Source organism: Melozone crissalis, unplaced genomic scaffold (genome assembly GCF_028551555.1).
Source record: "Melozone crissalis strain CALT ecotype California unplaced genomic scaffold, PUWL_Pcris_2 ptg000251l_1, whole genome shotgun sequence".
NCBI lineage: Eukaryota > Metazoa > Chordata > Aves > Passeriformes > Passerellidae > Melozone > Melozone crissalis.
This window is the reverse complement of record NW_026536010.1, coordinates 1,327,475-1,354,227: the sequence shown is the minus strand read 5'-3', so window position 1 is coordinate 1,354,227 and position 26,753 is coordinate 1,327,475. Positions and strand designations below refer to the sequence as shown.

Sequence of the window (26,753 nt, the reverse complement as noted above, 5' to 3'; positions counted from 1 at the left end):
TATCAACTTGATGGAGTAGGGAATGCTCAGTATTACAGCGAAAGATTAAAAAATCTTTAGTACCCTCAAAAGAGTGAAGTTTTCCCCTACAGAAACACATGGGAGCAGTTAAAGGAGGTAATGTTTTACCATGTAATTCAATATCATTTTTAAGACAATTGTTAGACTCGAGTGCCACAGCTCCTTAAAGTCTCCCCCGTACCAATTAAACACTCAGGATTCTGGTGTGCTTAAACCACTCCTGGGAAACAAGGCTGATTTGGGGCTATGACAAATTAAGCTGAAGCCTAAAGTAAAAATGTATTATGCTCTGAATATAATAAGAAAGAGCAGAAATTACAGGCTGTTAAGAAAATGTTGAGTCAGTCTTTCTTAGATACTGACAGGAACAGTCACTCTTTCAGTCATTTCTTAGATACTGACAGGAACAGGGGCAGAACACATCAGTGACAACTTCACTATTAACCTGATCACCACACTGTGCTGCAGAGCTTCAAACTCATGAGAAATAAAGGCTGCTTGTGGGCTGAGCCTTGAACATGCAACAAAAGCTCCAAAAAACTTCTGGAGATCCACTCACCTGCATAGAGACAGCTAAGAGCAAGAACAGTCACATCCTGAAGACGTGTGGGCGTCAGGGGCTCCAGCACGGGCAGGGACAGCGTATCCAGAGCCATGGTGACATCAATGACCAGCGAGTGGAACCTGCGGGCAGGACACAGGGTGAGCCCTGGGCAGACCCAGTGAGCTCCCCCTGGCATGAGGGGACAGGGTGGCACTGACCCGTTGCGCACGGCCGTGGCATCAGCCACGGTGGCCGGCATGATGAAGAAGGAGTTGGCGGACACGGCGTCCTGGAAGCGGTTGATGTAGCGCAGGAAGTAGGGCAGGTTCAGGCACACGCGCAGCAGCTTCTCAGAACCACCTGCCAAGCACAGGGGCTGTGTCACTGCTTCAGCCAGCCCTAAGGGCCCTCAGACATTGACTTAATTGCTCTTGGGGGTGAGAAAATGCCATTGGAGGTGAGGGAATAGGATAGAGTGCTTTGCGACAGCTGCTGCTGAAGTTTGTAGCCCACACTTGTAAACGGGGGTCACCAAGCTCTGTGTCCATGTTACAGGACACACCAGGTGCAGCTGGCGGGACTTGACGATCCCAAAGGTCTCTTCCAACACTAAGAATCCTGGGATTCTAATCCACATCTACTCAATCCATCCCACAAGGTATTTCATACTGTCCACCTAATTTACCCCTCCCAACACAAATACACTGCAATAAAAACTCCCTTCCAGCCACAACGTCCCTTAGTGACTGAACAGGCAACTCAGGGAACCCTTCAGGTCAGAGTTTATTCCCACTCAGAGCTGTGAGATGTAACACTGGAGAGACATTTTTCCAGTACATTTTTGGCCCCAAGCTAGAAAGCTGATTCTCACCAAGTTCTTGCAGGCTGGCCACATTCTGAGCAATGAATATGCTCTTGGTCTTTGTTGCAGAGGTTTGATCTGTGGCAGATTGATCCTCGCTCTCTCCTTCCACCTAAAGCAAGAACATACTAAATATATTATGGAAGCACTAAAAATACACAGCATTTCTTTAAGTAATCCTAATTTCTCTAAGTATTTCTCTAAGTCTCTGATACAGAAACAAGATGTATCAGCAGCACAACTCCAAACAGCCATGGATGTCACTGAATGCTGCATTCCATGAGGAAACAAATCCAGTATTGCCAATGCAGCACAATCAGTATTTGGCTGTTTGCCATTTATCCCATGCAAGCAGGATTTATGTACTTAAGGAAGGTTCTCTTTACACCTGTATCAAAAAGTACCACTTAGAGCCCTCTGTCCTTCCCTGCACTGTGTTAATAATGTTGAAACTCAGGCTGTTTCTGTTTTAGAAGGTTTTTCACCTGTGTCTCTGTTGCGATTGATGGTGATGAAGAGACTCTGGGGTTAAAGACTGATGTCAATTGGTTGAGGAAGTTCATCTGCACTTCCTTCTGTCTCAGCTCTGGGCTCACCGGGGAGGCCAATTCCTTCTGGTCCTCAACTGCAGGGAAAACAACAACCCCCATTTAAGAGAGCAAACCTCAGATTTTCTGTGCCCCACTCCAGTGCTGCAGTGAAACACACACAGCTGAGGCCCCTCCCTACCATCAGAGAGGGTTTTGACAGTCTGAGGCAGCTTGGCTGATTTCATCATCGCTGTGAAGGTGATGATTTCTGTGCGGTCCAGGCGGCTGCAGCCCGTGCACAGCCCCTTGATCAGCAGAATGAGGTGTTTCTGCAGAAAACACAGACATCAAAGACCATTCAAACTCTCCCAATTCCAATCCCTCCTCCATATTGTTTACTCTAAGCAGATGGATTAAAAGTAAAGCAACTTCAGCTGGTGAGGCCACTGCAACAGCTCTGAGCCACTCTGATCTCCCCCAAGGATGGACACACATCCCTGAATGCAGGTAATCCAGGTCACTGACACTGCTGTGCTCCCCATGGAAAACACCTGGAAAAGCTCTCTCTGCTGTGACACACAACATTATGGGAACACTCCTCACTGGCCTTCCCTCTTTCAAACATATTTAAGCTTTCCCACAAGACAGAAATACAAGCAGGCAAAAAACATCTTTAAAAACTCTACAGATAGCTGTGACCCAGGCTGTTGCACAAAACCAGAGTGCAGGAAACAAACTGAATTAACCAAGGCTTCAGGTCACCTTTATTTCAAGTTGTGAGCGAGCTTTGATTCTGACTATAGAATGCCAAGGGACAGGAATCAGAGTCTACCAAAGTGTACACCTTAAATATTTTAAGAGTTTCATTAATTTTGCTCTATGCATTCAACATCAGAGCAGGTATTTCAGAATTGGAGCCCAAAGTCCATCTGCCACTGAGGCTGCCCAGGAGGCCCAGCCTTGTCTCACCTGTGAAACAGCACATGCTTCGTCCGGGTTCTCAAGCCGCAGCAGGGAGAATTCAATCAGGACTTTACAGGCAGCTGCCACTGACTGCAGCTGGTTCCTGGGTACTGAAAAAAGCACATCCTTGTAGTCAGAGTAAGTTGTAAAACAGCCCAGTGTAATAAGCTCCCAATGGTGTCAGTAAAGCAGGATGCTCTGCAGTGTGGGTACACACTCAATCTCTCCTGCCTAACACAGATGCAATACAAACTCAGCCTCATTACAATGTAACCCAAGAAATGTCAGCAAAGCGAGGATAATTCCTTCTGCCAGACAGGGGAATGCAGACAGATAAAGCAGTTTCCCCAGCAACATTATTTAATGCTGACAGCTCTGAAGAACATGAAACAAGTTCACAAAGCCCATTTTTTTGTTGAAATTGCTAAATTGTCAGCCAAAATAACAGAAAATATTTGGAGTCACAATGTTTTGATCATTAACTCCAACACAGTAACGTAACTACAGAAGCCCTGAATGGTTTGGGTTGGAAGGGACCTTAAATCCCAGCCTGTCCCACCCCCTGCCATGGCCAGGGCCACCTTCCACTTGATCAGGTTGCCCCAAGCCCCATCCAACCCGGCCTTGGACATTTCCAGGGATTGCAAATAACCATGGCAGTGTTCTAACTGCTGAAGGATAATCTAAAATGCCTGAACACTGATTCAAACCCTTGGCCAAAAATTCAGTCAGGTCAATGAATAAGCAGCCAAAAAGGCAAAGCTGTCCAGGAGTTGGTGGCCAAACACTCCCATCAACAAGCTTCCCTCTCCATCAGAGCTGACATTTCATGGTACAAAAGGCAGCAATGTTGGCCCTAAAGTCTGATTCAGCAAGAGGGTAAAAAACAAATACAAAAATCAACAGATCTGATTTACTTTTACTGCATCCAGTCATTCCACAGGAGCAAGAGAAGCAAAGGAACACTTACTGAGGCCACACACAGTAGTGATGTAGTGTGTGGAAAGTGCAACGAAGGAGGAGTAGAAAGGCTCATACTGCTTGTCATGGTGCAGGATCTCAGATTCACTGCAAGGGAGAAGGGGACAGAGGTCAGCCAGACCCAGCACAGCAGCAGCACCACCCAGCACCCCAATGTGCCCCATGACAGGGGCAGGGCAAGGTGACAGCTCTGGGAACACAATCTCATGTCCCCAGGGCTGAGTGCTCCATCAGCAGCCACACCATGGCATCTGCACCCCTGCCCACACAGGAACTGGAAGGAAATATTGTGCTGCCAGTGCTTCTCCTCCACAGCACCGACAGGTCAGGCTCCACCAGCCACACTCCCTGCCAGAGGCTCATTAACCTTTAAGTTGTTCTAAACTCAGCTGCCCAGAGAGCCTGGACTGTGTGTTCTGCTCAGGCTGGCAGGATCTGCCAGGCCTGGAGCACGGGCATGCCCTCCCCAGCATGGCACCAACTGCAGCCCGAGCAGGGCTGCAGAGCAGAGGGGCCAGAGCAGAACCACAGCACTAACAGGCACAGCACACACACAGCACGCACACACACAGAGGCACACACAGCACAGAACACACAGCACAGAACACACACACACAGCACACACACACACACAGCACACACACAGCACACACACAGCACACACACAGCACACACAGGCACACACACAGCACACACACAGCACACACACAGCACACACAGGCACACACACAGCACACACACAGCACACACACAGCACACACAGGCACACACAGCACACACACAGCACAGAACACACACACACAGCACACACACACACACACACACAGCACACACACAGCACACACACAGCACACACAGGCACACACACAGCACACACACAGCACACACACAGCACACACAGGCACACACAGCACACACAGAGCACACACACACACACAGAGCACACAGCACGCACAGCACACGCACAGCACACACACACACACACAGAGCACACAGCACACACACAGAGCACACAGCACGCACAGCACACACACAGCACGCACACACACACAGCACACACACAACACACACACAGAGCACACACAGCACACTCACACACAGAGCACACACAGCACACACACAGCACACACACACAGCACACACACACAGCACGCACACACACACAGGCACACACAGCACAGAACACACAGCACAGAACACACACACACAGCACACACACACACACACACACAGCACACACACAGCACACACACAGCACACACAGGCACACACACAGCACACACACAGCACACACACAGCACACACAGGCACACACACACACACACACAGCACACACAGGCACACACAGCACACACAGAGCACACACACACACAGAGCACACAGCACGCACAGCACACGCACAGCACACACACACACACACAGAGCACACAGCACACACACAGAGCACACAGCACGCACAGCACACACACAGCACGCACACACACACAGCACACACACAACACACACACAGAGCACACACAGCACACTCACACACAGAGCACACACAGCACACACACAGCACACACACACAGCACACACACACAGCACGCACACACAGCACGCACAGCACACACACAGCACGCACAGGTACACACAGAGCACACACAGCACACACACAACACACACACACAGCACACACACACAGCACGCACAGCACACACACAGCACGCACAGGTACACACAGAGCACACACAGCACACACACAACACACACACACAGCACACACACACACAGAGCACACAGCACACACACAGGCACACACAGCACACACACACACACACTCACACACACAGCACACACACAGCACATACAGCACACACAGCCACAGCACCTGGCACCACCTGGCACCACCTGGGGGGTGTGGGCAGGTAGGGCACAGCCCCTGAGGCTTCTCAGCCACACCCACTGCCCTCAGAGATCAGCCCTCTATGGCAGAGGTGACACCTTAAGGTGTCCCAGCACATCCCAGCTGCACAGACACACAACACAAACTGCTCTGCCCCCTCACCCACTTTTTCTCTTGTTTTTCCTGTGACAAGTCAAAGGGATGTGCATATCTGCCTCCTAATCAATCAATTAAATTTACTTTCTTTCACCTTTTCCACACAGTGAAACAAGCAGGCTGCAAGAAGAGACTATCAGAGTCACTCTGCCTCTCCAAGCCCAGCCAGGCTGCTCTCCCTCAGGCCAGAGGTGATTGCTGGAGGGCAGCAGCCCCTGGCACAGGCTGTACCCAGCTCCAGCCACGATTTCACCATTCCCTGCTGACCTGAACAAAGCCCAGTTCATGCCCAGTCACCTTCCCTTCATGCACCCTAAGCCACGGTTCCCAGCTGGAACAGGAGGTGCAGCTACAACAGAAACAACTCTGGAACAGAACCACTGCTCCGCAAAAACGAGCAGAAATAAATACTTGTCAGCTTTAGCTTGATTTCTTAGGTCTGAGGTTTTATTTAGTCTGCCTAAAAAGCTGAAATACAAACAGAAAAATAAAAAATGAAGAGAATGGAATATATTTAGTGGAATATATTCACAGAGTCACACATGAGTTCCAACACCTGAGGCCTGAGCTCACCCTCCCTGGTGAGGAAGGAGCCCAGGCTCTGCTCATGCACAGCAGCCTCTGCTCCCTCTGTTCACACTCTCATTCTGCTCACCCTCCTCCCTGCCCAGCTCCAAGGCAGCAGCAGAGGTATGTAAGCATTGTTAGGAGAACAAATGAGAACAATTTGGGAATAACAGAGTACAGCAGAGGCTGACAGCTCCTCAATTACTGCACAGGTCAAGCTGTGCACCACACAGTGCCCAGAGGGTGTAAAGAACACAGAGGTGCAGAATCCAGCACCAGATAGGGATTGGGCAATGGGAGGCTGGAGTTAAACACACTGTGGATGTTATGATAATGCAAAGTGGAAGGCAGCAGTCAAGTCACCATCAATCCTTGCAAATAACCACGGACAGAAGGTAACAGCTCAATCTGGGATGTGCTGGAGCGTTATTCTGAGCACACAGTGAGCTTTAATGATGACTTCTCGGCCTCTGGACTGTGCTTTATTGCTTGGAGGGGTTTTGCTTCCCAGGGAAGAAGTGAGAGAGGTCTGAGTGTCACTGCACACGTTAATCAGCACCAAACCCCAGCTCTGCTCCCCAGCCCGGACAGCCCCACACACAGCCCCACACACAGCCTGTCCCAAATCCTGACAGCCCCACACACAGCCTGTCCTTGGGGACACAAAGCCTCCTCCTCCTTCTGGGGAAGGCACTGCTCCAGGTGAATTCCCCCTGTGGAAACCCCTTCCCCAAAAACCAGCCTGGAGAGACTTCACAGACCTGGAGTTCCCCTCCACTGCACCTCACCAAGCCAGCATTTCCATCATTTATGTCAAATAAAGGCCCAATTTGTGTCAGTTGGTAACAACTTCTAACTGGTAACTCCTTGATAACACCTGCTAACTGGTAACTCCATGGTGCTTAAACTTATAAATGAAATACCAGAGTAGTTAAAAAAGGAGTTTATTGTTTATTTTGAAAAGAGTAATACTGGTGATTTCCCTGTCATTGCACCAAGTTTATTTAAGGGGAAATCCAGCCACTTTGGGGTTGGCTGACACCATCAAGAGCTGAACAACTGCCTCCTAAAAATAACTTGAGCACATAAAAGATTTTCTGTGAGAAACCTAAAGATAGATTCTCGTTCAGCACAGAAAGGCAGAGCTCCAGACACACAAGTTGTATTTATTCCTTTGTCATTTAGCACACCCCACCGAGGCATGAAACAGAAAATACCATCCAAATCCTGCCAGACCACCACACACACAACCACAGCCCCAGGCAGAGCTGCCTGGAGGAACACACTGCTGTCTCAAGTGGAAATCAGAGCCAAGGTTGCCTCTGCAGGAGGAAACAGCCCTCTCCCCTCTCCCAGAACTCAAGTGGATCCACTCCAGTGTCCCTAGGATACTCGGATGGAACACTCCACTGATGAGCTTCAGGCACAGGGACAGCAGAGCTGCTGGGGAAAAGTGACACTGGAACGGTCCCTAAAGCAAAGAGTGGCCAAAGAACTGCCCAAACCATCGACCCCGAGGGTGCAGCTCCCGGGGGAACAACTGCTCTGTGTGCAGGCACAGAAATCCTGCAATTCACTCTGAACCTGAAGCATCACCCACTGCACACTCAGCCATTGGACATTAAACGAAACACCTCAAGGCATTATTTTACCACCTTCCTCAGTGCACTGGTTATTTTATGTTTTCTAACAACTTCTTGTGGCCGGGGTTATATCTCTGTAACTGAGCATGGTGCTGTGGCATTCACATCTCGTGTTTTAGCTCATGAAACAAGCTGTAAGTTGAATTAAGGAGCTGCAGTGGGTACTCTTATGCACTGACTCCAACCTGTGCGGTTAAGACAAGGCAGACTTGATTTGGTTCTGCTTTATTTCGACTTAAAACAGGAGAAGCACTGCAGTGGAAAAGACTCAGAGGGAAGTCTGGTCAGCCCCGAGCCCGGTGAGCCAACACTTCCCACGGCCCAAGCGGGCAAACCGTGACACGCCTGGACAAAAGCAAAACCGCAAGAACAGTCCCGAAGCCTCTCGGCGGGCGCCGGTCCGAGGTGCTGCGGCCGGGCGAGCACCCTGAGCCCGTTATGGGGCCCGAGGGCACCTCCGGGAACACCGGCCCCGGGACAGCGGCAGGAGCCGGGGACCGAGCTCGGGGCTCTGCCCGGGCAGCCGCAGCCCCGCCGGGCACCGAGCACCGAGCCCCTCACACCGGCCGGGCCCCGCCTCAGCCGCCCCTCAGCCGCTCCCGCAGCGGCACCCCCGGCGCTGCCCCCGAGCGGGCGACCCCGAGGGGCGGCAGCCCCCGCCAGCGCTCGCTCACCTCTCGATGACCGAGGCGAGCAGCTGCGGCAGCTCCTTCATGTCGAAGGCCGAGTAGGACGCGGAGAGCAGCGGCCGCACGGCCACGTCCCAGCCGGGCCCGGCCGCGGCCCCCGCGCCGCCCGCCGCCATCTTGGGCTGCGCTGGGCCGGGGGCCGCGGCGCGCACAGCGCCCCCTGCCGGCGGGGCGGCGACCGCGCAACGTCGCGCCGCCCCATTGGCCCGCGGCGCGGGCGCGTGCGCACTGCGTGAGTCAGCAACTTTTGGCGCGCGGCGCGTGCGCGGCGCGGGGAAGGCGGGGTTGGGCTCTGCGCATGCGCAGTGCGCGCGTCCCGCCCCCGCGACTGCTCCGGGGCAGGGAGGGCTCGGAGCGGCCCGAGGGATCGGCCAAAAACCCCAAAAACAGCGAATAGCGAAAAAAACCGCTTCAAGAGCCCCCCAGAACACTTAAATAAGGAAACAACGCCATCCCCACGTAAATACCTATAAAACCTCACTTAAACAGCCAAAAGTCCCCACTCAAGTAGCTCAAAACCCACCGAAATAGCGCCATAAAACCACTTAAACAGCCCCAAAACCCACCTCAATGCTCCCCAAAAAACACCTCAACAGCTCCCCAAGACCCACCTGAATAGCCCCAAAATCCACCTAAATAGCCCCAACCCCCACCTAAACAGCCCCAAAAAACCCACCTAAAAATCCCCACGAAATCTCACCTAAGTAACCCCTAAAAAACACCTAAATATCCCCCCAAACCCACTCAAAAAGCCACAAATGCCCACTTAAATACCCCCCCGAGCCCCTTCAATAGCCCCCAAGCCCCTCAAATAGTCCAAGAAACACTTCAGCAGCCCAAACCTGCTCCCTGCTCCTCAGCTTTATTTGGAGATCTGGACCCTGGGGGTGTGGGGGACACGGCCACTCCCGGGGACAAACTCGATGTTAAACTGGACCTGAACAATTCAAACCCACAGTGCTCAGAGCTGTGAGCCCGGTGGAAACGCTGAGAGGCTCCTCCCCCTGAACCATCCCACCTTAACATCATTTCTGGACACAAAAAAAGGCAGGAAAACTTAGAAACAAATGGCAAGGAGCTGATGTTGTCATAATAAATAAAGAACATGGAAAGGCTTTTACAAAATCTTCCCCTCGCTCTGCAGCTTTGTCAGTGGCTCCATGAGACCCTTTCCCACTGCCAGCCACCCAAATCCCAACATTTTCCTATAGAAATCACCCAAGGTCTGTTCCTCACAGCAGGAGAAACTCTCCTTGCTGCCAGATGTGGGGCACAGCTGGCACAAACAACTCTCCTCTCTCTGTCAGATGTGGGGCACAGCTGGCAGCAAGGGAGAGCTGAGCATGAGCAGGACACACATCCTCAGGGTTCTCTTCACCAACACCAGGGAGACACTGATTTAGGGGCTTTCAGGGAGGTTTGGGAGCTCCTTTTTCAGTCAGACCAGATTAAAAAAGTCTCTATTTTTCATCCGTTTCTCCTCGCAGGACACACGTGGGCAGCGCGGGTTTCGTTCCTCCAGCAGCTTTTCCTCACAAATCTCTTTTCCTCACAAATCTCTTCCAGCCCAGTGGAACAGAGGCCTGTGGGTCCATCCCTGGGGAGGCTGGGATCCCTCCCTCAGCGCCAGGCCCTGTTGAGCAGCTTCACCTGGGCCAGTCTCTTGGTGATCATGGTGGCAAAAACCAGCCCGAAGAGGACACTGCTGATGAGCACGTAGTCATAGTCATCCTTGAGCACATCAAACTGCTTGGAGGGGTACACCCGGGTCTGGAAGATGTCCAGCCCATAGGCTACAACCTGCAGGGGGAGAGCAGGAGCTGGGGATACAGCTTGGAGCATAAAACCCCAAATGATCCCCTCAGGGTGACAGTTAGAACAGGAAGGAGTGATGGTTACACTGGGAGCAGCTGTTATGGGAGTTACAGAATTCAGATCCACCCCCAAATTGCACCTTCCCTCCCCCTGCACTCACCAAGCAGGTGGACTCCAGGCCAGAGGGGGCTGTGTAAATGCCCCTCATCCTGGAGATGGTCTGGTTGTAGTTGATGAACCTCTCAGCGTGGATCTGCACATCTGGTGAGTAGGGGATCAGGTTCTCCTCCCTGCAAGGCACCACCAGACATCAAACCCCAGCTAGGCCACCACTGTCTCCTGATTACCAAAAGCTACCCTGAACCAGCAAATCTGGGAGCTTTTCCCAGTACAGGTTCATTAGTGCTGCATGATGAAAATCAGATGTATCAGGGAAAGTTTTACAAGTAAGTGTAACTCAAAAATCCATTTCCTCTGAGTGCTCTTCCCTGAGAATACAGACACCAGGCTGGTTTAACCACTGACCTGCTGTAACACAGACAAATGCATCCCATCACCACAGACTGGGAACAGAAGCACAGAATCCTTCAGGCTGGAAAAGACCTCCAAGATCATCGAGTCCAACCTCTGAGCTGAAGGAGCTTCCCTTCATTCTGTGCCAAGACTCCTCTGAGTCCAGGCAGGACAGGTTGTTCCTTTTCACACAAATCCAGCCCTTTCTAGAGCCCAGAAGGTTCTCATCCCTCTCCAGAGCCAGAGGTTCTCATATCCCTCCCCAGAGCCCAGAAGGTTCTCATCCCCCTCCAGAGCCCAGAAGGTTCTCATCCCCCTCCAGAGCCCAGAAGGTTCTCATCCCTCCCCAGAGCCCAGAAGGATCTCATCCCTCCCCAGAGCCCAGAAGGTTCTCATCCCTCCCCAGAGCCCAGAAGGTTCTCATCCCTCCCCAGAGCCCAGAAGGTTCTCATCCCTCCCTACCTGCTCTGCTCCGTGGGGATCTCTGGGCGCCGAGGGTCCAGCAGGGCCTTGGGAAGGGACAGGATGGCCCCAGAGGGAAGCCCAACTGTGTATTAAAGGAAAAGCATCTCAAAAATCACAGAACGCCAGAAAAGCCAGGGTTGGAAGGGTCTTCTAGGGATCACCCAGGCAGGGTGGACCAGGAGCAGGTGACTCAGGAATGCATCCAGGTGGGTTTGGGATGGCTCCAGACCCTCCCTGGGCACCTGTGCCACTGCTCTGCCACCCTCAAGGAAAAGCTGTTCCTTGTGTTGGGGTGAAGCTCATTGGGTTTTAGTTTATGGCCATTGCTGCTCTGGAAGGAGCACCTCATGGCCATTCCTGCCAGCATCTTCTGACAGCCAACACAGACACACTCCTGGTGCTCATCCCTGCACTTGCAGGAGTCCAGCACAACCCCAGGCAGGACTTTTGGGCAGCATTTGGTTGTGTTTCAGAGCTCCCCTTTCCCCGAGCAGGCACTCACCGAGCAGGTGGCGGCTGGTGATGCCCCTCTCAGTGATGGTGGCCTCCATGGCACTGATGGCAGAGGGGAAAATGTAGGATTGCTGCAGCACCTGGGGCAGGATGGGGCGGTCCAGGGAGCTGAAGGCTGTGGCGTTGTACTGCTCTGTGCCCTCGTAGAGCTCCAGCACCGTGAACTCGTTGCGCCGGGCCTTGGTGTTCCAGTACTGGTACTGCAAGCAGGAGTTCAGGGGGATCAGGGAGCATCCAATAATCCCAATAAAAACTGCCTCCATGCCACAAAGATTTTTGCTTTTTATCCGTTTTCCATACATTTGTAGCTCTGTAGATTACTATTATATAGTTACACAGCTCCTTAAGCAACTGTAGCACCTTCCTACCCCTCCCTTAGATTTTAGAACAATAAGCAAATCTTGCTGGAATCTTATTTAGTCTTTGCTACATAGTGAGCCAAGGACATCTCATTTTCTCTATCACAGCCATAATAAATGAGGAGCTAGAAGCTGGGGGGGCTTCAGTGGAGGCAGAATTGAAAGGGGGGATTACTTCATTCACTGACCCTCTAACTGGATGATTTTTAAGTATGTGTCCTGGTTTGAGAGGAAGTGAGTTTTTTGGGATGCTGTAGTCAAACCAACAGGTGCTCAGATTTGAATATTCTTCTGTGTGTTGCTTTTTACATATAGTTGTAGGTTAAAAAAGTTTTTTTCTTTATTCCTAAGCTGGAGCCTGCTTTGCTCTATTCCTGGTCACATCTCACAGCAGACACCAGGGAGAATGTATTTCCATGGGGGCACTGGCATTATGCCAGTGTCAGTGGCAGTATGCTAATTTGTTAAATTTACAAAACTGTCAGATCTGCCATTACAGGTGTATTTTGTCATATTTGCACCATGAAGGACCTTCATTACAGGTCACTGCTTTTTACCACCTTACCATTCTCCAGCAGGTGATTTTAGGGGTACCCCAAAGAAGCAGCAGCTTACCACCACCCAGTTCTCAGAGTGCACCATGTGCACGGGCCCCTTGGCCTTTTTCTGCACGGAGGAGTGGATGATCCTGCCCGTGACCCCGTCCATGAGGTAGATCCCGATGAAGGTGCGCTCGTGGTGCGTGTCCGTGCTCTCGGTCACCACGGCCAGCAGGTTGGGGTTCAGGGACTAGGGATGGAGGAGAAACAGCTGAGACCCCCTGTCAGTGCCACAGACACCTCCCTCCTTCTCTTCATCTGGCATTGGGCATGTTGTGAACCAATTAGGGTAAATCACCTCGAGAAATCAAGCTGCTATTTCCACAATTTCAGACTTTGACTGACTTAACTGCTGCATTAAAATATCAAAGTGAGCGTTCTTCCACAGAGACATTGCTGCCCAGAAAGAAAACTGGCACCACAGGGCAGCTCATCCCAATGTAGGGAATGGTATACTGGGATCCTCCCATGGGATAAACCCTCAATAAAAAGCCACCAGCACCTTGTAGAGGACGCTGCGGTCGCCCATGACGCGGCCCTGGGAGTGCACGTGCTCGTTGGATCTCTTCCCCTTGACAGCCACAATCCTCTGCACCTCCGTGGGGATGGCCACCTCCCAGCTCTCCTCTGTGCTCAGGTCCTGCAGGGGAAAAGCATGTGGGAGCTTGGATCTCACCTTCCAAGGACACCATCTCCACCAGCAGGATGCAGATTTCCCCTTGCTTTGGGATTTCCCAATTCCTTTGCTGCGTTTTGAGGCTGAAGGTTCAGCTGAGCAAAGCTCCACGAAGGGAACTGAGATCTGCCATTATCCACAGGGCATTGAGGGAAGTGCAATGGGCCTTCCATACCTTTTTCAGCCTGAATCCAGAGAGTTTTCCTTGCTCAGCATCAACTAGGTAAAAATAGATGGAATGGGCTATTTCTTCTAGCTGGCGAAGGACATTTTTAGTGGCTGGGAAAGGTGTAACCTGGAAAAGAAAAAATAAGTTAAAAACAACTGATACAGACAAAACCTCCACCCCAGAATGAACCAGAAAGATCATTTCTAATGTGTTTATCAAGATAAGGTCAGTCTTACCAGAATAACCTCATAGTTTTGCGTGAAATGTGGCTCAATGGCATTTTTTCCATCTTGTTCCAAAAGGGAGGGGAATAATTAACCTGAATGTAAAGAAAATTGCCTCCAGGCAAAGCAATTTACCTTGTACTCATCATCAATCAGCAGCAGCACTTTGGCATAGTCTTGATCCATAATAGGCAGAAGCAAAGTCTGGAGGATGGGACGTTTCAGAATAGGAGGAGCTACCTGGCTTCTCTTGCCAAAGATGGGGTTAAAGACGTACAGAAAACTCATCTTGGTTTCCTGAAAAACAGGGCAAGTTTTGCCTCTTTTTAAGACCAAAAAAAGAGTAGTTCTTTAACTGTTACTTGCTAGTGTTGTTGACTATTCATACTCTGTGTTGAGCTACTCCATCCTGAAAATATTCTGTTTGGAAACACACATTTGTCCAAACATTTATCCTGTATTTGTCCACAACAACCACAATCATACCAAGGCTTCTGTGTCTGCTTCCCTCCAGATCTTTCTCCCCTGCCATCCCCACATCAGTGACAAGGAGATGATGCCTAAGAAGATGGTTTTATTGCCCTGTCCATGCCCATGGAGGGGCAGGAAAGGGCCTCACCTTGTCCTTGACAAGCAGAGTGCACTGTGGAGGGTGTGGGAAATGGGCTGTTGTTCTCTGCACCATCAGCTTGAAGGAGGAGCCTGGTCTCACATTCCTCAGGTATTGCTTCCACAGGATGGTGCCAGAACTGCTCTCAATGCCAAAAAGCTGAGGAAAAACACATGGGAAACATAGGAAAGCCAAATTTTAGGAAACGTCTCTCCCATTCAAGCATGACATCCTTCTCTGTCACATCCCAAAGAAAGCTGAGTCTTAGTCCCCCTTTAAAGCCACCACAAACATCCTGTGCATCTCCCCATCATTTCTGCCCAAGCCTGGCTGAGAATTCAGAGCTGAGACTCTTTGCTCCAGCCTGGAAACAGATTCCTGCCCTGGCCTCCTCACCTTGCCCGAGGCAGTGACCATCACCATCATCTTCTGGAGGTTGAACTCATCTCTGGCCAAATTGTCAATGTTAATCTCATTTTTAATCTGGCTCCGGGGCTTCCTGGCATCATAGAACATCTTCCAGAGATGGGCAGTCCAGGCTTGCAGCAGGATGAGCTGGGATGAGAGCCTTTTCAGGAACATTCCCAGCAAACCATCTGCAAGGGGCACCACAGTGAGAGCAGGAGGGAAATCACACCCACCCCACCCCAGAGCTGAAACTGTGCTGTCAAACGCTGCCATGCACAAACCTGCGCTGGCTCCCTGCCTCCCCCTCTGCAGTGAGTTACAGTTCCCATTTCTGTCACAGATTCTAGCATTTCCCAACCTTTCCCACTCCACACTCATTGCAAAATATGCCCTGATCAACTGAAAGCAAACCTTCATGCAGAGGATTTTGTGTTCCTTCTCACTGTGCCCACCCACAGCTCCCCCACCTCTACAAAAATCCCTCAGAGCAATTAAAAATCCTTAATTCGGCCCAATCAGGGTTTGTATTCAAATTCTTAAAGTAACCAAAACACCGGATTTCAACTCTGTTTCACCCCTGAGGAGAGCAAGCAGAGGGGAGCAGTGGCACCAGAAGCTTTGGGCAGGAGCAGAGCACACTCCATGCAGGGTGGGGTTACCTTGGATGGCTGCATCCAGGATAGCAAGGAAAGACAAAAGAAAGCAAAAAAAAACCTATTGGAAACGAGTCTTCCAGAAAGAGCCACAGAAAACAGTCAGGAGACATGACCAAAAATCCCTCCTACTGCTGCTGATTTTTTTTTTTAATGTAACAATGTAATATATTCATGTTATCTGGGTTGGATTTCCAAAGTTTAGACAGAAAAGGGTTTATTTCTGCTCATTTTAATTGGCATCAGTAGAGATTTAAATTAATCTCTCAGCTCAGAGTAAACAAAAAACAATAAACACATTTATTTAGGAAGGAAAGCAAACTCACAGAGATAATTCTGTTAAACTCACCTGCTTTTTTTCCAAATTCTCCCTCCAGCTCAGCCTGTGCTCCTGTCAGAGGCAGATCCACCATCTCCAAGCTCACCACCTCTGACAGTGACTCCTCTCTACTCCACACAACTTTTCCTGCAAAGAAATAAGAGCAGAATATTGAAAAAAATCAACTCAATATTTGGGAACTAACTCACTCAGTATAAGAGTATCTTTCAGTGCAATCCTGAAATGCAATCACCTCTAAATGAAATGTAAAACAGTATACAAATACCTACTATAATTAACTTAATTATTTCATAAAAGATAAATACTTCATGCAACAGGAGCCACCTCTAGGAAGAAAACCTCAGGATTTTAAAGCAATCTGGTGCTTTAAAAGGGTTCCAGTCATTAAGTCTACTTAGAACAAGAGATTCACAGTGTGAACCCCTGGATTCCTTTAGAGCCCCACAAAATTCCTGTTGCTGAGATGAGACTTTCAACCCTTTCTGCAAATTAACATTTTTGCCATGAGATTTCTGAAAATCTCTGAGGAAGATCCACAACAGAACTTACACTCTCATCCTACAAAAGGAGTTTTGAAATTTGCAGAAAGCCTCTGAAATCCAAAGGCTCTGCCCACACAAAGCAGGGCAGAATTGTCTGTCCAGGTGAGGGTGAAAGAGTCTCCTGTGTCTTTTATGGGACTCAGGAGAGTCAAATTAATTTTTTCAGTTTCCAAGGAAAGTAATGATAAAATACAACCCTTGAGAACACAGAATTTTCTCCTGGTTACAAAGAGAGGAAGCTGTTTTTGGGAGTCACCTGGCTGCTGGAGGAACATGAGCATGTGGTCCTCTGTCTGCACCAAGGCTCGATAGCCCACGGAGTCATCCTTCTTCAGGAAAACCTGGATGTACAGCTGGGAAAAAAACAAAACAAAGGCAAGGAAACAGCAAAATTAATGATCACATCATCTTCTTGAAGACAGCAGAAATCAGGTGAAACCAGAGCAAAGAGATGCTGTAATGCTGGAATCTTTTCCCCTTGGAAAAATTCCAAGATCCCTGGAATGCTTTTCCCCTTGGCTGCCAAGCCAGGGAAGGAGGAGCACTGAAATAACCCCTCCCTGCTCACCTGCTGTGGCTTGGCCCCTCCTTGCTCCAGGGTGAAGGTGATTGTGGTGTCCAACAATCTTTGCCCAGTCTCAACCAGGTAGAGGTTTATGTTGTAGGTTTGATTGGAGCAGGTTAAGGAATCCTGTAGCAGTGGGCAGAAAACAGGGGTTACACCCACACCACACCAAATCCTGCAGCAGGATTCCATGCCCACCAAAAACTGGGGCTTCAGGATATTTTTAGGCTGTGCTTTTAGGTTGTAGACCTGGTGTAAGAGCTCTGTCATTCTGCTCCTGCAGGTGAAGGAATAAAATGGACTTACAAGAAGTTGGGAACAAGAGCAGCCCATACCTGCCTGCGGGCATCCTCCAGAGTGCTGCCAGCTTGGAGCCCATCAGAGATTCCAGGTTTCTGAAGTGAGGATGAGAGGAGATTGTAACATGGCTTCAGACACCAGTAAAGGATAAAAAAATTAGGATTTTAACTGCCTGACAAATCTCAGCTTGCCTGTGATATCAGGCAGGAAACAGCTCTGCCCTGTTCTGATAAAAATAAAGTATGTTTGATATCCCCAAGAACTGAAATCCTCTGTGGATCAGGAAAGCCAATTCCTTGGCACATACCCACCTTCCACAGGGCTGAAACAGGATATTCACTGAGCCAGGCACAGCCTGAGCTGGACATAATCAAGCCCTGCTTGTGTTATCACTGAAACTTATCAAATCCTCCTCTTCCCCAAGGGGCTCCCCATCCCTGGGCCTGTGAAACTCCAGTGGAGCCCAGCCCCAGAGCTGGGCTGCTCCCAGAGGACAGGAATTGTGCTCACCAGCTCATTTCTGCATGTCAGCACAGCAGCCACTGTCTTCTCCCCAGTCGTTGCAAAACTCACTAGAGCTGCCTGGAAAAGGAAAAAGAAATAGTAAGAAATCATTAAAAACACCGTCAAGAAACCCCTAAACCTCACCAAAAAGTACTTGCTTGTGAAGTAAGTAAAACCACAGTGAAATTAAAAGCAGGTGAACTGTCACAGCCAAATTTAAAATTGTATATACAGGAAAAATCCTACTTCTCCTAAAGATGGGAGCAGTTGAGCTGCTAAAAGTTTTTGAGCCATAGTGCCCAGAGTTCCTGAGCCTTGCAGAAGCTGCCAGCTGGCCCAGCAGGGTGAAGGACGCTCAGCTGCCCCTGTGCCATCTCTCACCTGCTGGAAGTCCCGGAGGTGGCTGAGCAGCCCCTGCTTGTACTGCAGCAGGGAGAAGTGGCTTGGGGACAGCTGCAGGAAGAACTGAGTCCGTGAGGCGCCGCTGACGCTGGGCTGAGTGGCCAAGATCCTGGCCTGGAAGTCATCTGCAAACTCCAGCTCCAGGGACTGCAGGGGAGACAAGCACACGTGCTGGGGAGCCATCCTGCAGTGGGACCAACAGCTCCCTCCCCTCAGCAGCAGCCAGAGAGCCCCTGAGTCAGGGGGCAGAGCAGGAGCAGGGAAGGCTGAGGCTCCACTGGAGCAAAGCTCAGAAGACATTGATCCAAAAGGAAGAACAGACAAAAAGCTTTCCCACTCTCCCTCAATTTACAGAGCATGATCCCCCACCTCCAATCACCCCTCAATTCATCAACAGACTGGGGAGATGTCACCATAATGGGCCAGGACCAGGTAATGAGTGACAGAGACTCCCAAGACATTCTCAAAAAGCTAATTCACTTTATTAAGAAACCCAGAAGGCTAATTCACTTTATTAAGAAACCCAGTGCTTTTTATACCCTAATTCACTACAGGTGGACCTGATTGGGCCTTTAATTAAAACATCATCCCATTGCCTAATTAAGAAGCCACCCTTTGGTAAAGAAACTTATTACAAACACCTTATTACACCTTATTAATACAGCTCATTACAAACACCGGGTGCAGATTGTTTAGAATTCTCTCTCTCCAGCTCCCTCCTGTTTCCCAGGCTGATTCTGGGGATATTTGTTTATCTAGCTTTGTCTCTCTGTGACCAGGCTGTCACCACAGGGAACCAGCTCCAGCTGGGTGAGGAATGCCAGCAGTGCTCACCTGCAGGGGGATGCTCCTCATGTCCTGCTCCGTGTCCAGGGCACAGACGTGCAGGGAATGTGTGGCTGTGTCCACACACACCAGCACAGCCTCCCCCACCACGGCACAGGGGCCCTGCAGAGCCCCCAGCCACGGGGCTGCCACCCTCACCTGCAGAGAGACACAGCCAGCTCAGAGCACACAGCCGGCACAGAGCACACAGCCGGCTCAGAGCACACAGCCGGCTCAGAGCACACAGCCGGCACAGAGCACGCAGCCGGCACAGAGCACGCAGCCGGCACAGAGCACGCAGCCGGCACAGAGCACGCAGCCGGCACAGAGCACGCAGCCGGCACAGAGCACACAGCCGGCACAGAGCACACAGCCTGCACAGCACCCACGGGCACACACAGGCAAGGCAAGTCAGTTATTTTTAGCCACAGCTGAGAAAAGCCACCCGTCAGCCTGAGGGTTGTGGATAATCTTGGCTAACAGCTGCCAGCCTGGCTCAGTTTGGCTTCCAGGGCAGTCAGCCACGGAATCCCTGGTGTGGAGGCAATGCCTCAGGGAAAGGGAGGGGTCTCTGTGGCACAACAATTGATTTCTCTGCCCACCACACCACAGGGTTGGAAGTGCATTTGTTCACATCAAATCCAGCTGTTGTCACGATAGTGCAAGAGTTCTATTGTCATTACATTGCAAGGGTGCCATATTGCCAGAGTTTTGATGTTTCCTGTAAGCAGCTCCTCTAGGCACTGACTCTTCCTTATCCCTGCAGTAAACTGATTCCAGGCCCCTCAACCAACCAATCCACTCTTTTACAACACTCTTCTTATTGGCTACAGCTGTGGCCTGTTAACATCAGGCCTGCTCCTAATCCTCAATAATTAACCCAGCTGCAACTCTTTAGAGCGTGAGATTACTTTCTATACTACCTTTATTTACTATATTCTATCCCCCTACATCAAGCATTCTGGCTCCCCTACCTGTCTGGTGATTTCCCCATCCTCCACACTGAAGGTCAGCACGCTCAGGTGGCTCTGGGGGACGATGCCAACCACGTGGATCACCCCGGTGCCACGGGAGTACAGCAGCTCGTACTGAGTGCTCTCACTGCAACACAGGAGTAGGCAGGAAGCATCACCCTCCCACTCACATTGCAGCAGCACAAGGCAGGTGCAGCCCTGTGCCAGGGGCTCACAGCTCTCCTTGGAGCTGTTCTCACCTTTCAGGCAGGTGTTCCACCCACTTCTGGTGCCCGTTGGACAGGTAGTGCAGGGACAGGGCTGCCTTCTTCAGCACTGCCACGTACTTCACTGCCTCAGGGAGCCCCACCAGGGCAGCCCCCTGGAAACTGAGCACAGGCACCAGCAGTTAGGGAATTCTTTTCCTATTTTACCCTGGGGAAGGGGCTGGAGCACCAGGAGGGGCTGAGGGAGCTGGGAAGGGGCTGAGCCTGGAGCAAAGGAGGCTCAGGGGGCCCTTGTGGCTCTGCACAGCTCCTGACAGGAGGGGACAGCCGGGGGCGTCGGGCTGTGCTCCAGGGAACAGGGACAGGAGGAGAGGGAACGGCCTCAGGCTGGGCCAGGGGAGCTCAGGGTGGGCATCAGGAGGAATTTTTGCATGGAAAGGGCTGTCAAGCATTAGAAGGGGCTGCCTGGGGAGGTCTGGAGTGCCCATCCCTGGAGGTGTCCCAGATGTGGCACTCAGTGCTCTGGGCTGGGGACAAGGTGGGGATTGTCACAGCTTGGACTCAATGGTCTGGGAGGGCTTTTCCCACCTCAGTGATTCTCTGCAAGGTTCAGCCATTCACAAAGAATTCACCCAAAATTTGTTCTGGAACCTTTACATCTGACTAATGCAAACCCAGACTGAGTCCATGACCCATTTTTCCCTTCCCAGAGCAGCCTTCCAAGGAGAGCAAACCCTGCAGACAGGAGCTCCCACCTGCCAGTGTCCAGGGAGGTTTCCCAGTTCAAGCCCCCAATGTTGGTCTCCCAGGAGCGCAGAATCCGCCCAGCGTTGGACACGGTGATGGCATCTGGACAGGAGGGGAGGGACAAACAGGGGCTGGCACCCAGCAGGGACCAGCAAATGGATGGGCTCTGCACACCCAGCCTGTGCTCCAAGGCTGGCTCCACACCCCAGGAGCCCCCCCAGCCCTGGCACTGTGAGAAACAGACACTCACTTTGCAGAAATTGAGAAAGGTTCATTAAACCTTATCAAAAATACAAGAGAAGGCTGAATAGAGAAAAGGTTACAGCGCTTGGAGCAGAGGATTTTCCCCACAGTGTGCTCACCCATACAATGGGGGTTTGGCCTTTTAACCCTTTTACCCCTCCCAAAGTTCTGTTCATTGACCCCTTCCTTGCTGTCCAGCGGTGGAGATCACCCTCAAATCCTGACTGAGCTCAGGTGCTCCATAGTGACAACCCCCCCAAATGTCCCAACCCTGGCTGTCCCTCTTGTTACACAAAGGGGTAAATCATAACTATAAATCTATAAAACTTTTCTTAGCATGTATACATGTTATTTGTCTGCTAATTGTGAGCGTCAATCACGGCATTACTCATCTGTCACAGCCTTACCCTGCCCGTGGATCAGCATGGCATCGATGGCTCCTTCCGCAGTGCCCTTGTCCACATGGCGCCACACTGCGGGAGGCAGAGCAAGGGGAGGGCGTTTGTGCCGGCAGAGGCGTTCCTGCCTTACCGACAGGGGTTAAACCCGGGCTGCCCACAGAGCCGGCCCTCAGACAGGGGTTAAACCGGGCTGCTCACGGAGCCGGCCCTCAGACACGGGTTAAACCGGGCTGCTCACGGAGCCAGCCCTCAGACGGGGCTGTGAGCCCGCCGGCCGAGCCCTCCCGCCCGCCGGGGCCGCACGGCAGCGTTAAACCAAAGGCACCCGCAGGGACCCTGAGTTTAACACCGGCACCTCTCAGGGACCCTCAGAGTTAAACCCCGGCACCTCTCAGTGACCCTGAGTTAAACACCGGCACCCCTCAGGGACCCTCAAAGCGGCCACTCACGGATTTCGCCGCTCCGCGAGTTCAGGGCGGCCACCACGTTCTCCTCCGTAGCCACAACGAGCTTCTTCGAGCCCTGCGAGGCCTCCAAGGAGGCGAACTTGAGTTTCCCCACGTACTGCTGCCTCCTGCGAGAGGGAACGGCAGCAACGCTGAAATGGGACAGGGGCGGGAGCGGCGGGGCGGGCGCGGGGCCTGTCCGCGGGAGCGGGGAGCGAACCCAGCGGGACCCCGACACTCACCAGTCGAACTTGCCCACTTGGTCCTCATAGACGGCGGCGGCCAAGGGCAGCAGGAGCAGGAAAGGTAAGAGGAGCAGGACGGGCTGCAGCACTGCCGCCATGACAGCGGCCCCGGCGCCCGGGGGCCTTCTGCGCTTCGGGGCCGCCCGCGCCGCCGCCTGAGCGGGGAAAGGGCGTCAGCGCAGCGAGGAGGGCGCAGGCAGCGCGCGGAACAGCCCCGGCCGCTCCCGGCAGCCCGCGCGCGGCGCGGGGGCCTCGGAGCACGGCGGAGCCATGCCCAAGTCCAAGCGGGACCGCAAAGGTGCGAGCGGGGCCGGAGCGGGGCTGTGCCGAGCCCCTGAGGGGCGCATCCTTGTCCTCCCCATTCCTGTTCCATACCCTACTCCTGCCCCCTTTCCTGTCGCTTTCTCATTCCTGGATCACATCCCTCATCGCCCCCTTCGCCGTCCCCTTCCCTACTCCTGTCCCCTTCTCCGTCGTTTTCTCATGTCTCGGCCCCATCCATCGCCGCCTTCCCTCTCCCCGTCCCCTTCCCTTGTCCTTTACCCCATCGCTATCTCCTTGCCCATCTCCGTTCCCTTCTCCATCACCATCCCTTCTTCCATCCTGCATTCCCCCCTCCATCCCCTCTCCCATCCTCCATTCCCCCTCCATTCCCCCTCCATCCCTGACGCTCTCTCCCTCCTGTCCCCGCAGTGTCCCTGACGCGGACGCCCCGCAAGGGGCTGGAAGCCAAGCAGGCGCTGATCGCCGAGGTGAGTCTGGCCCCGAGCCCGGGTCTCTGTCCCCTTCCCCCTGCCCTGCCCGTTCCCCCCGTGCCCTGTGCCCGTCCCGGTAACGGCTCCCCCGCAGCTGCGGCGCTGTGTGGACACCTACAAGTACATCTTCGTGTTCTCGGTGGCCAACATGAGGAACAACAAGCTGAAGGATGTGCGGAACGCCTGGAAGCACAGCAGGTGGGCAGGGGTGCTGCGGGGTGGGGATGGCCAAGGGGGGAGCTCCAGGGCTGATCTTCCTCCTCCTCCTCCTCCCGGGCAGGATTTTCTTTGGGAAGAACAAGGTGATGATGGTGGCGCTGGGCCGGGAGCCGAGCAGCGAGTACAAGGAGAACCTGCACAAGGTACCTGCTGAGCTCCTCTGGGTGCCCCAAAGCTTCACCTGGTGCATTCCCCATCCTGGGGAACATCCTGGGGTCACCTTTCTGTGGAGGTGCTAACTGGGTCCATCCATGCCCTGCCAGGAGGGCTCTGTTGGGTGCAGCAGTGCAGGCTGAGCCCTGCAGTGAGTCCCTTCTGTTCCCCTGTCCCCATGGATGCTCCTTTCCTCCAGGTCAGCAAACACCTCAGAGGGGAGGTCGGGCTGCTCTTCACCAACCGCACCAGGGACGAGGTGGATGAGTGAGTACCAGCCTGGCACAGCCTTTTCATTGCCACACAACCCCAGCAGGCCCTGCTGCTTCCCTTACAGCAGGGATGCTCTCATGGGCCTTTCCCAGCCCCACCTGTGACAGCAGAAACCATGGGAGGGTTTGGGTTGGGAGGGACCTTCAGGCCCACCTCATTCCACCCCCTTGGGCACTTCCAGGGATGCAGGGGCAGCCACAACCTCCCTAAGCAGCAGCAGACCCTGGGGAGGTGTCAGGGTCCGTCCTAGTGAACACATGACCTGATGGTTCGTAGGAATGATCTCAGAGTGCAAAAACCAACATGGTACAAGGGGGTTTGCAGTGATAATCAAAACAAATGCAGTTTTACTGAAATAACCACAGCAGAAATGCAATAGAGGGATTAAGGGAGAGGAAAAGATAAAGAGAGAGAGGGAGGGAGAGGATATAGCTACCAATGCAGAGATGAAGTCCTTTGGTCCAGTCCAGCCGAGAGTCCGCCTGTTGCGCTGGGGAGATCTCAAAGGCTCTAGCTAACTCAGAGGGTTTTATTACTGAAAATTGTGAGGGAGAGGAAACAGATACAATAGGGAACAGATGTAACAGGTAGTCCATGTTCTCAGCAGTAAATGAGAGCCATTGTTTTCCTGGTCCAGTGGTCACAACCTGCAGGCAAACATCTCGCTTCGGTCAGCTTGCCTCTCCACACACCTCCCCCAGGTTTGGGGTCTCAGTCCCAGTCCTTGGAAGGAGCAGAGGGGTCTTTTGGGAGTTTCATGTCTCAGTCCTTGATGGAGAAGCTCCTTACATCCCAGTCTGTCTGTGATGGTGGTTGTAAAACAGGTGAGGGCCTTCTGTGGGACACACCTGAAACTCAGGAGAAGTCCAGCCAGGCCGAGAGCTGGGACAGCTTCCAGAGCTGCTGTTGTTGCAAACGGGGCACGGTGCCCCCTTGTTAGCATACAGCAAACACTCCTGTGAAAACAATAGCTTAACACTGAGCTTTCAGATCTCAGGGCCTTGTTGGTGTGTGACTTTTCTCCTTCAGAGCCAGATATTCTAGACGGGGGGGTCTTCTCTTCATTGGTCTCCCAAGGACGATTGTGAGGCAGATGAGGGAAAATTGAGACAGACTGTCACAGGAGGCTGTGCCCCAGTCCCTGTGTGAGCCCAGGGCTGTTCCTGCCCCAGCTGAAGCTCCTGTTGCCCCCCTGTGTCCCAGGTGGTTCTCCAGGTTCCGGGAGCTGGACTTTGCCCGTGCTGGGAACAAGGCTCCCTACGGGGTCAGCCTGGACACGGGGCCCCTGGAGCAGTTCCCCCACTCCATGGAGCCGCAGCTGCGGCAGCTGGGGCTGCCCACGGCGCTGAAGAAAGGTACAGCAGGGCCAGGCTGGGGTGGCTGTGCTCCTGGGGACACTGAGGGGCACTGCTACACACACAGCAGCTTTGGGGCTGGAGAAACCTGAGGGACACCTTTGTCCTTGTGGGGTGGGGCTAGAACTCCTTCTGTCCTTGTGCTGTTGTTCCCAAACTCGTGTCAAAGGCTGAGTAAAGCCCCCAGATTTCTGCAGAATGCCTTCCCATTCCAGCAGAAACAGCTCAAGACCCACTCAGGAACCAAGTGTGGGGCTTTGGAGCTGATCTCTCTCCTTGGGGTGCTCTGAGGCTGCATGGGAAGGTGTCAGCTCCAAGGGGTGGTGGAGGGAGTGCTGGCTCTGCCCCCACATTCCAGGGGACCCCCAGTGTCTGGGGTCCCATTTCAGGGGAGCCCCAGTGTCTGGATCCCATTTCAGGGGTCCCCCAGTGCCTGGGATCCATTTCCAGGGGATCCCATTTCCAGGGCAGCCCCCAGTGCTTGGGACCCCATTTCCAGGAGATCCCATTTCCTGTGGAGCCCCCAGGGCCTGGGACCCCATTTCCAGGGGTGCCCCAGTGCCTAGGGTCCCATTTCAGGGGTGCCCCAGTGCCTGGATCCCATTTCAGGGGTCCCCCAGTGCCTGGGATCCCATTTCCAGGGGAGCCCCAGTGCCTGGAATGCCATTTTCAGGGGTTCCCATTTCCAGGGGTCCCCCAGTGCCTGGGATCCCATTCCAGGGCAGCCCCAGTGCCTGGAATGCCATTTCCAGGGGTCCCCCAGTGCCTGGGATCCCATTTCAGGGTGTTGCTTGCAGGAGTGGTGACACTGCTGTCGGATTATGAAGTGTGCAAGGAAGGGGATGTTCTCACCCCAGAACAGGCCCGAGTGCTGGTGAGTAACAGCAGCCCTGACACAAAATAACTCATTAACACATCTCCTAAAACCCAGCAGCAATTATTTTGGTTCCTGCTTTGCTTCACTTCCCCCCTGGAAGCAGAATTTACTGTTTTGCTGGGCTGGGCACAGAGACAGTAAAGCAGGAATGATGGATTTGTGTCCTCTCCTAGAAACTCTTTGGCTATGAGATGGCAGAATTTAAAGTCACCATGAAGTTTCTGTGGAATTCTGAGACAGGAGACTTCCAGAAGCTCGTGGGAGATGCAGCAGAGGAGGAGGAAGAGGAGGATGATGATGATGATGATGATGACAGCAATGAGGACTAACAGCTTGGCCACCAGACAGTTCTATTTTAGGGACAAAAAAAGGAGGATATTTCCCTTCCCTGGGTACACCTGGACTGGCATGATCTTTATAGAAAATGACCTAGCTATGCTTTTTTTATATTTATATAAATATCTATGTGAAACTTCAGACAGTTGTTGCTGCTGTTGCTTCTGTTAGTGATGGTGGATCCTGGGATCTGAAGAAAT

At 52.3% G+C, this 26,753-nt stretch overlaps 3 protein-coding genes across 3 annotated transcripts in view; 1 reads left to right on the top strand and 2 right to left on the bottom strand.

The window, feature by feature from the left end:
* UBR4 (ubiquitin protein ligase E3 component n-recognin 4) overlaps positions 1–8,957 on the bottom strand; it is a 95,904-nt gene extending 86,947 nt beyond the window's left edge. Inside the window, exons 1-8 of the mRNA XM_054294488.1 lie at positions 8,827–8,957; positions 3,891–3,988; positions 2,927–3,030; positions 2,157–2,286; positions 1,913–2,052; positions 1,437–1,539; positions 784–925; positions 581–705 (exon numbers count right to left, since the gene is read on the bottom strand). Of these exons, the coding sequence (XP_054150463.1) occupies positions 581–705; positions 784–925; positions 1,437–1,539; positions 1,913–2,052; positions 2,157–2,286; positions 2,927–3,030; positions 3,891–3,988; positions 8,827–8,957 (973 nt within the window). The remainder of the gene's footprint in view (positions 1–580; positions 706–783; positions 926–1,436; positions 1,540–1,912; positions 2,053–2,156; positions 2,287–2,926; positions 3,031–3,890; positions 3,989–8,826) is intronic.
* Positions 8,958–9,792: 835 nt separating this feature from the next.
* On the bottom strand, positions 9,793–22,700 carry EMC1 (ER membrane protein complex subunit 1). The gene is made up of 23 exons (XM_054294468.1): positions 22,583–22,700; positions 22,344–22,468; positions 21,901–21,966; positions 21,259–21,352; positions 20,537–20,665; positions 20,298–20,424; positions 19,333–19,482; positions 18,478–18,645; positions 18,103–18,174; positions 17,628–17,687; positions 17,296–17,418; positions 16,984–17,080; positions 16,195–16,311; positions 15,181–15,380; positions 14,794–14,943; positions 14,310–14,471; positions 13,957–14,076; positions 13,608–13,745; positions 13,122–13,295; positions 12,137–12,347; positions 11,632–11,716; positions 10,817–10,946; positions 9,793–10,641 (listed from the first exon to the last, which is right to left on the bottom strand). The coding sequence occupies exons 1-23, from the start codon at positions 22,681–22,683 to the stop codon at positions 10,462–10,464; spliced, it is 2,979 nt and encodes a 992-aa protein (XP_054150443.1). The 5' UTR covers positions 22,684–22,700; the 3' UTR covers positions 9,793–10,461.
* A 116-nt stretch (positions 22,701–22,816) lies between these two features.
* On the top strand, positions 22,817–26,694 carry MRTO4 (MRT4 homolog, ribosome maturation factor). The gene is made up of 8 exons (XM_054294480.1): positions 22,817–22,883; positions 23,279–23,337; positions 23,435–23,538; positions 23,621–23,702; positions 23,912–23,979; positions 25,189–25,340; positions 26,138–26,214; positions 26,391–26,694. The coding sequence occupies exons 1-8, from the start codon at positions 22,856–22,858 to the stop codon at positions 26,544–26,546; spliced, it is 726 nt and encodes a 241-aa protein (XP_054150455.1). The 5' UTR covers positions 22,817–22,855; the 3' UTR covers positions 26,547–26,694.
* Positions 26,695–26,753: the final 59 nt, after the last annotated feature.

What these genes read in the sequence shown, in the direction of transcription:
- EMC1 (XM_054294468.1), bottom strand. Translation starts at nt 22,683, where the DNA reads ATGGCGGCAGTGCTGCAGCCCGTCCTGCTCCTCTTACCTTTCCTGCTC. An exon ending in AGAATTTGGAAAAAAAGCAG is followed by an intron (nt 15,381 to 16,194) that starts GTGAGTTTAACA and finishes TGCCCCTTGCAG; the next exon opens with ATGGTTTGCTGGGAATGTTC. An exon ending in ACCGCAGCGTCCTCTACAAG is followed by an intron (nt 13,296 to 13,607) that starts GTGCTGGTGGCT and finishes CTCCATCCCTAG; the next exon opens with TCCCTGAACCCCAACCTGCT.
- MRTO4 (XM_054294480.1), top strand. Translation starts at nt 22,856, where the DNA reads ATGCCCAAGTCCAAGCGGGACCGCAAAG. An exon ending in GTCCAAGCGGGACCGCAAAG is followed by an intron (nt 22,884 to 23,278) that starts GTGCGAGCGGGG and finishes CTGTCCCCGCAG; the next exon opens with TGTCCCTGACGCGGACGCCC. An exon ending in AGCAGGCGCTGATCGCCGAG is followed by an intron (nt 23,338 to 23,434) that starts GTGAGTCTGGCC and finishes GCTCCCCCGCAG; the next exon opens with CTGCGGCGCTGTGTGGACAC.